The sequence below is a fragment of the Eimeria maxima genome, genomic scaffold, assembly GCF_000499605.1.
Source record: "Eimeria maxima Weybridge genomic scaffold, Emw_scaff500, whole genome shotgun sequence".
Taxonomy (NCBI): domain Eukaryota; phylum Apicomplexa; class Conoidasida; order Eucoccidiorida; family Eimeriidae; genus Eimeria; species Eimeria maxima.
The window spans coordinates 4,132-12,639 of record NW_013566552.1 but is presented as its reverse complement, the minus strand read 5'-3'; the positions used below and the strand labels follow the sequence as shown (position 1 = coordinate 12,639).

Genomic DNA, 8,508 nt, shown 5'->3' with positions numbered 1-8,508 from the left:
AGTTTGATCGGTGGCAATCGGAGTGTCCGTCGAAATATGCTGCACTTTATTGGGCACTGAGATATAGCTCGTACTGCTTGCCTCTGTTGTTGCGTTCTTGCCTTCATGCCATTTTAATCTCACATTAAATGTGAAATTTGAGGGCATTGAAAAACGCCCTTTTGTTTTGGCTTACGGCGAAGGCTTGCTCCATGTATCTTCTCAGGCCCAGTCATCTTCCCATTCCCACAGAGCCAGCAAACGCAACAGCAGCAGCACCAGCAGCTCCAATGGAAGGGGTAGTCCTGTGAAGAGGATTGTACACATAAGCACTCTAAAAGCCCTCTTCCGCCCCAGCAGTCACAGCAGTACCCACAGCAGAAGCAGCAACCGTATCGCTGCTGCAACTGATCGGCGGCCTGCTGCAGCAATCACCAGCAAGAGCACTCGCTTGGTCGTGCACAGCCGCTCCCTGAGCGGTAGCCGTTCTGACCTCCCCCCCCGCAGCAGCAACGCAACAGGATCGAGCGGCAGCAGCAGCGGAAACAGCAGTCTGAGCAGCAGCGGCAAGACACCCCTTGCCTCCGTCAGTCTATTTGGCACGCAGCCTCTCGCAAGATCTTCCAATGGCCCTTCTGTGACTCGTTTCTGTGCCTCAAAAAGCGGGGGCTGCAGCGTGGTGACGAATTGCGCGACTTCAGAACTGCAGGTTGTACAGGGATTATAGAGTTCCTTCCGAGAGCAACAGCCGGCAGCGCGTGGCTAGCTGGCCAGCTGTAACCAGCGAGCTGGATACACGTAGCTATCTAGCTGGCCGGTTTCGTTCGCAGGTTCATGCGATATTCAAGCATAGGGCACGAGACAGCTGAAGGCGTTGCAGCATGAGAATCAAAGACCGCAACTGGCTAGCTCCGCATGATATGTGTTTGCGATTAATAGCTAGCTAACTGGCTACCATCGCTTTTTCACGTGGGAAACGGAAAAGGAAGGCACAGCAATGCGCGTTGCCTCTGAGGGAATCCCCACCCAACTACAGGGTAGCGAACTGGAAAATGCATGCAGATATACTATATGCAAATGAGTTGGTGTGATAAGAAATGTGCATTGTGCATATAAAGTCTACAGCAGTATCAGATGCTGAACAGCACCAATAGCAATATCATCCGCTGGATGCAACAAGTGGAGTTAAAAAGACCAAAAATAAGTGTTGTGCTAGGCCCGGCAGAGACAGGTTCGGGCCTATGGGCACCTCAGCGTATCGCTGCTACAGAGCACGTCGACCCCACTACAAGAAAAACAGGCAGAGATCCCCAGAGCATCTATTGCACATTAGGCCGGGCCACTGCCACTTCCACCTTATTGTGTGCACTGAAACCTGTTCAAACATAGCAACAGCCGCAGGGGCAAAAGCGAAGTCTTCAACTTAATCAAGCCCTATCCGGTTTTCTGCTGGTGCTGGCACTGCCACTGTTGCTGCTGTCCCTGGTGCTTTCACCAGTACTCCCTTTTCTACTGTCGCTGTTGCTGCTGCTTAAGCTTTTGTTGCCCCTGTGTGCGAACTCCCACCTGTGCCTCCAGGGACAAGAGCAACAGTGTCTTTCTTTTCAATTATACCAGAGGTGAGAGCTCCCTTTTTTCCAAAGACCAGCTTTTCCAGATACTCCTGTGTTCGTGCACCCCAGCGTACGCACAAACCAGTTCATGAACGGGAACTACTAGAATAAGTGAGCCGTCGCTGGAAAGAGAACGAAATACAAGACAAGGCACTGGGATACGAGAGAGCAATCATGCAAACCAGGGTCGCCGGGAAGACTTATGCGCATAACCGCCATAAATGGGCAAGAGAGAAGGGTACACGCATGCATACACACACAAATAAGCTATTTGAAAAGACAGTCACCCTACGACTACATCCCAGACCCACGAAACTACAGCGGGGGACCCCCTCATGGGAAAACAAGCTACAAAGCAGCAGGTGGTTAGGGGCCTCGGAAAGGTTTATAGAACTTCCGACCAGCATCACACCAGCAGCATATACACAAAAGGTAATTTCCGTCCTACAAGAATGCCGTGCAGATTCACAAACCAGTGTTAAACCCATTTGGCGATGAATGCAAGCTCGAGCTGCTCCAGTACATTCCTGGGAAGTGAACGTCAAACCTTAAACCCAACATGTTTGCCAGAATATACGGGCTTCTGGTAACACATCCCCATGCAAATGCAAGCGCAAAACTTGCTGAACTGACGAGAAGAATGACTTGGCCTGTGCCTTTAACCACCGCCGCCTTCTGATGCGAAATCTCTCGGCCGCTTAGAGCACATAGCCACCTGGGAAGAAACAAGGACAATGACGGCAGAGCAATTATGGGGGAACGCTACATCGGAAAGAAAGCCCTCACAGAAGAGACCATACCGAAACACAGGCCAAAGTATATCGATTCAAAGAAACAGAGGGTCCGAAACAGGCGTTAACAAATTCACAAGCAAAACGCCAGACCTCGCCTACCAAACGTCATATGTCAAGAATGCATTTCGACCAGGAACCGACACAAGCACAAACGCGAGCACTGAAACGAGACAGACACCATGCGGTGGAGCTACAAAGGGGCCCCAGAGGCTCCGCTGAAATGCCGTGCTGCCTTAAAAAATGTCGATTATTCCGTCTTTTAGACATTTTTCTTTTCCATTTGACATTTTTCTTCGCTTTGTCCTCCACAATGCGGTGTGGACGGCAAAGCAAGCCATCAACACAGCCATCAAGCCAGCAGCATGGCGGATTTAATGACGGCCGTTTTCAACGGGAGAAGGCAGCAAGCACAAACAAGGAACATAAGTGAACAGAAGACAAAACCGAAACCCAGAGCCGAAGCGCTCTGTGCGTAGAAAACAACAAGCACCGAGTAAAAGAAATGAATTCGCAAACACCATGGAATGCATTCAAGTAGCATACATGATGGAGAAAGAAACAGAAAGAAACAGGAAACAAACGGCAGGCCGAAGTCAAATTTGAATCCCGACATACCGCGTATTCTCTGTGTCTTTTTCAGAAGCCACATTTGGCTTCACCGCCACGAGCTGCTTTATGCGCAATGGCGAACCCGTTATGGGGCAACAGAGGCCTCTGCAGCGAAGTTTCAAAGACAAATAGAACAACAGCTAGCGGCTCGTGATGCACCATATCACTTAGGGATGAACAACGTGTTGTATATAGCACCGCAAGAGGAAGCGGCTGATGAAGCAGCGTATGCGGCGGCTTGAAACACCTCTACCAGGCAAGCAATCCCGCAGTAATCTGCGAACCCTAAACCATCAACACTAGCCCCTTCGCCACACACAGGGCTTCGACGCTTACTTCTGCGGAGCCTTGGGCTTCGCTTCAGGTTCATCTGGTGTATTTTCCGGCACCTGAAGCACGCTTCAGACTTAACCCTTAATCCTACAGCCTCGGGGATCCCACAGATATGCACAGCCGAGTGAAGAACCCACCATCAAGGAGAAACTAAAGTCCGTTGCGTTGCAACAGCAGCAGCAGCACTAGAAGCAGCATGCGCATCGGAGCATCTAACCGTAGAAATGTAAGCCTAATCTGATCTTTAAAACGTACCCAAAAGTTCTTCGCCCTCGCCTCCTCCTTAGACGTGATGGCTGTTTGCTCCAGTGTTCGCCTCTGTCATCAAGACAGACAGACTCATAGATAAACTCTCAACCCCTAACTGTTCAACAAACCCATAGCTCTAGATCCTAGTGGCTGACTAAACCCTCATTCCAGCTCCTTGACGTCTAGCTACCAATCCGGGTGGCCCACCCTGGTCACCCCCGTCCCCTTCCCTGGACCGCTAACAGCCTCCCTCCCTGACAAATGAGGATCTTAAGTCTTAAGATTAGGTGTAGGGTTTGTTCACAAATTCTTCTGCAGTCTGGGCGGTGCTGGTATTGGGGGCAACAGTGGTGGAGGTGGCGGGGGTGAGAGAGGCCTCGGCTTCTAGGAAGGCGCGCTGGGCAGCCGTGGCTGCCGCTTCTTCTGCTGCTGCTGCATCCTAAGAGACACAGGATACGCGCAGGCCCACCCAAGCAAAAGAGGACAGGCATAGCGTTCGAGCTCTGAGCATTTACTGCTTTGAAAATAGCTCAATCTGATAAACGTGTTCGTGGATTGCTCGGTACTTTGGGCTATAGACAGCAGAGGCTGTGGCGCCCTCTCTCTCAAGTGGAAAGAGGGAGTCGGGTCTGAGGCTTGCCTGTTCCTTCTGAGCTTGAAGGGCCTGCCACTCCTTTTCTTCCCTTTGCATTCTTTTCTTTTGCGATTCAAAATTGAGGAAGAGGCACTCTTTGCAAAACAGCAAACCCTGCGGTGGCCCAAACAAACATAGTCCTCTAAGCATGCTTGCGCACAACGGGAACCGTTGAGCTCTACTCACTTCCCAACCTCCAAAGTCAAATCACAAGGGGAAGAACCTAGAAAAAGCACCTGAGGAGTAGCTAGGGGATTTCTGGCGGGACTGAGACAAAGCCAGCAGCTTTCAAAGCGCCTGCATGCGCGGGTATCCAATCGTCCTTTGAGTGTACCGACACCAAGAGCTGCAAAGAGGGAAAGACCGAAAAATACAGGTGCTGAAAGCGGAACAAAATGATGGAGTAGGGTAGAAAGCGTTACCGTTTGCAGGCAGGCACCAAAGCATTGGACTGTGCATTCTACTACCGCTACCGCAATGGAAATACACGTCAATGCGGTCCGCTGTAAATGCCACAACAACGGGTTCTTCCGTGTACTTACAGCTCGGCCACTTCATCTGTGCTTACACATGCACAACTCCTACAGTGGGCGAATAGCTGAATGTTCAACAAAAGGCTCACCCCGTATTTTCTTTCGTTCGTGGTACGAGTAAAATGGAGCCGAAGTGGCGTTTTTGCTGTGGCGCGCCATCCTCCCTTTGCAAACGGGGAAAGCCGTGAAGCGGAAACCAAAGGGAAAATATAAATTGATCGCTGAAATGAAGAGAAAAAAGACGGCCACCAGCCATGAGCCCGTCTTAGACACAAAAAATCAGTCGGGAGATCTGCAAGGGTAAAAGCGGAGTTAACCACTTAACGGAAAGTCAAAGGGAGTTATTTGTTAGAATGGTTTCTTCTAATATACGCCAGAACAGTTGAGCTTCTTCACTGTTTCTGCCTTCCGGACTCTGTGGACCCAAGGGGCCCTGCGAAGCCCCAGCAGAAGAGAAGACGAGCAATCCGTAGTCCGCAGAGTGTTTAGCGTCTCTTCGTGCTGTCAATTTATGCATCCCCCCATTTACAGTAGTTAAAAGAAGACTATTTGCCATTTTCCTGTTTTTTCTTTCGTCTAATTGTTCATAGACCACGGTACACCAAGGGGGTAGGACCGCGCGGGGCCAGGTTTTGGTCTCCCCTTCATTTTTTTATGTCGACCCGCATTGTCTCCTATTCACTGCTTGAATCATACAACTACAAAATTCGATGACTCTGGATTTTTCTAGGGAGGGCCCTAGACCCTCCACTCCTGGGGGCCCCCATGGGGGGCCCCTCAAGGACCCCCCTGCCAATAATAATGTAGGCAAGTTGTCGGCTGCAAGTGCCCTCTTGTTCCTTGGGTTTTTTTTATTTGCCTGCACATACACATTTGGTGTCGCCGCACCTGTTCCCGTCCCTCCTTCACCGCCAGACGCACCTTCTGTAGCTTCCTTCTATGAGCGGCGGCAGCAGCAGCACGACAACCCTCGGCTGCTGCTACTGCATGACTTCCCCTTGGAAAGTAACGTGGAGAATGATGCGATCAAGATGGCCCGAGAACAGTACCCAGCGCTTCTGGCTTACATTGAAGGTGAGGTGCCTTTCTTTTGGGTGCCTTTCTTTTTTGTCTCGGTCGTAGAGATATCGCTGCACTATGTGAAACATTGTATTGTAATGCCTGTACATAGCTTGTGTGTCATCATTCCTGTGCTTTTTATTGTCATACTTCAGCCGTTGAATGCCATCCAGTGGCTCTCCAAGACTGTCAACAGGCCGCCGGATTGAGGTCTACTGACAGTTGAACGGAGTCAAATAGCCGTCGCTGCCTTTTCTTCTACCAGTATCTTCTACTGTTCGTGTGTCCTTTGTGTACGTACAGACACTGCAGGGATTGCAGTTACAGCGCTGCCACTCTCCGCTGACCTCCGCTTGTTTGCTTTTGGGGAGTCCCTCTTCAACTTTATTCTCATTTTGTCCACCTCCGACAAACACCGTACGCTGCACTGGGCATTAGTGAATAAATATATGTCAATAACCCTGCATCGTGTGCATCCCAACTTTAGAAGCGAACTCCTCTGCGCGTTTGTCTTGTCTGTTGCCGTGTAGTAGCCCCACCCGTTCTTCTTTTTTCACCTGGGAATACTTTCTGCCTGTTTTGTGTTTCGTCTCTCGATGTTTTTTTTTGGCTGTTTGCCGTCCCGGTATTCGGGTGTGTGTTTCTGTTTTCCCTCTTCTTCTCTTGACCTTGGATGCCCCCGGTGGTCGCCTTCAATGCCTCTTTGTGCCCTTCCGTCTTTGTCAAGGCTCATAGTCACTTGATGATACGGCTGTCTTTCTGCTGCAAGTTCTCTCCTATGCATCAAGCACTTCTCTTGCTTCATGATCACTTCTCTGGTAACCGAATTCCTCCCTTTTCTTGTGAGTTGTGCCGTGCCAATCCTTGTTTTGCCTCCTTTTCTGCACGCCCTCCCGTCTTGTGTTGTATATTTGCTTTGTTGCTTACATCCCCAAAGATATGACGGAACAAACAGTTAATGCTATTGTGGAGTGGTTCGACGGCGGCGGGGAGGAGTCTCAAGGTGCCGAGCACGAGCAACACCAGCCGCAGCAGCAGCAGAAGCACCAGTTGCCGCGGCTGACCCAAGAAGATATGCACCAGCAACTTCCGCCTGAGCAGCAGCAGTACTACTCGCCGCTTGAGAAAAGCCGGTCGTTATTGCTTTTACTTGGTCCCGCTGCGTCCCCATCTCTCCTGCAACTGGCTGCTGCTCTCTTTGGCCCGGCTGCTGTTGCTCCTTCCTTCTTGCAGCAGCGAGCAGCAGACCTGTTCGGTGCAATTTCGTTTGATCGCTTAACTCAGCAGCTGCAGAAGCAACAGCAAGCTCGGGGGACTGTATTTGCTGCTCGAGAACTTCTCGAGGGCCACCCACACGTTGTCACTCCACTCGCTGAGGGTGCGACGCGGTGAAACAGACGTCAATGCTGCTGCACCTGTCTGTGTTAATACCGCTTCACACGCTACTGGCTGTTGGTTTCGCCTGGGTATTCTGGTGTTCGGGAACGTGCCGCCAGGGTTGAATGTGCCGTTGGTGCTACTGCAACTGTCGCGGCTACTGCTGTTGCTACAGCTTGTTCATGTGCGCTGCAGATGAGTTGCTGCTGTACAGCGGCGGCTATCACCTTGGGGCTCTTCAGGTCGGCTGTGGGGCTCGGCATTGTGAGAAGGAACCTCTACCTCCCTATGCGTTTCCCCTGCTACTGGCACCTCCTACGGCGTTTGCGGTAGACGGAACCAGCAAAAGCAGCAACAGCAGCCAGAGCAGCTACAGTAGTAGCAGCAGCAGCAGCAGAATGACTTTCGCATCAGCGCTGCAAACACGGGGCAACAACAGAGCTCTTCTCCTAAGCGGTCCACAGGCGTGTAGTGGCATCTTCACAACCATCGACGACATTTCTTTTGCTGGATACAAATTCGTCAGCCTGCTGCTGCTGCTGCATAAGCTTTTGGCGATGCTGCTGCTGCTAAGGGCTATGCTGCTTCTGGTAAGCACTGTGGGGTCGGTGTGTGTGTTGTCCTTCAGCAAGTTGTGAATAAACGCTTTTGCATTGAAGCGACAGCTTGGGCCCTCAACAGAAAGGGAGTCCTCCGATGGTCCAACGTGAAGCACCACAAGGTCTGCGATTGCAGCTGCAGCTGCTCCTTCAACTGCTGCTGCTTCTGCTGCTGCTGTCCTTACGGTTGCTACTTGTGCCATTGCTTTGCTGCCGCTGCAGCTGCTTTTGTATGAACAACAACTCTTGGTGCGGCTATTTACGATGGTAATGAGTGAAGGATCAGGCTCGTCTGCACTGATGGTTTTTGTTGTTGACTTGCAGGTTGGCGGCGAGAGCAGCCGTTTGTACACTGTAGGCGACCTATTGCGTTTTTCTGTGGATTTACACGAACTGAAAGAAGGCTAGTATATTTTTATCCCTATAGTGCATTTGAAGTTTTTGTTCGCGTTTTCTAAGCCCGCAGTTCTAGAGTCTTAACCTTAGTCACTGACCTGCACCCACACTCGCTCTCCCCATAGTTGAAAGGGTGGGTTCTGGCACTGAGCTTGACGATTTAGGGTTTAGGGTTGGGGTATAGTGTTTGCGGCCTCAGGCGCGTGGCGGCCGTTTGAAGGCCACGACGTTCAGGTGGAGTACGTCTTGGGAGACCCTTTGCTGAGGCTCTTCCTTCAAAGGGAAGGGGAAAGCCCTACTTTCTCTGCTGAATTTAAGGTGATCGAGTAAAGG

The 8,508-nt window shown here is 51.0% G+C and overlaps 1 protein-coding gene across 1 annotated transcript; it reads left to right on the top strand.

Annotated features, from left to right (window-relative positions):
• Positions 1-6,742: 6,742 nt before the first annotated feature.
• Positions 6,743-8,505, top strand: EMWEY_00035540 (hypothetical protein; the record flags this gene model as incomplete). Its single annotated transcript, XM_013482058.1, has 3 exons — positions 6,743-7,181; positions 7,376-7,636; positions 8,375-8,505. 3 exons carry the CDS (start codon positions 6,743-6,745, stop codon positions 8,503-8,505), a joined length of 831 nt encoding a protein of 276 aa, XP_013337512.1.
• Between the last annotated feature and the right edge of the window lie 3 nt (positions 8,506-8,508).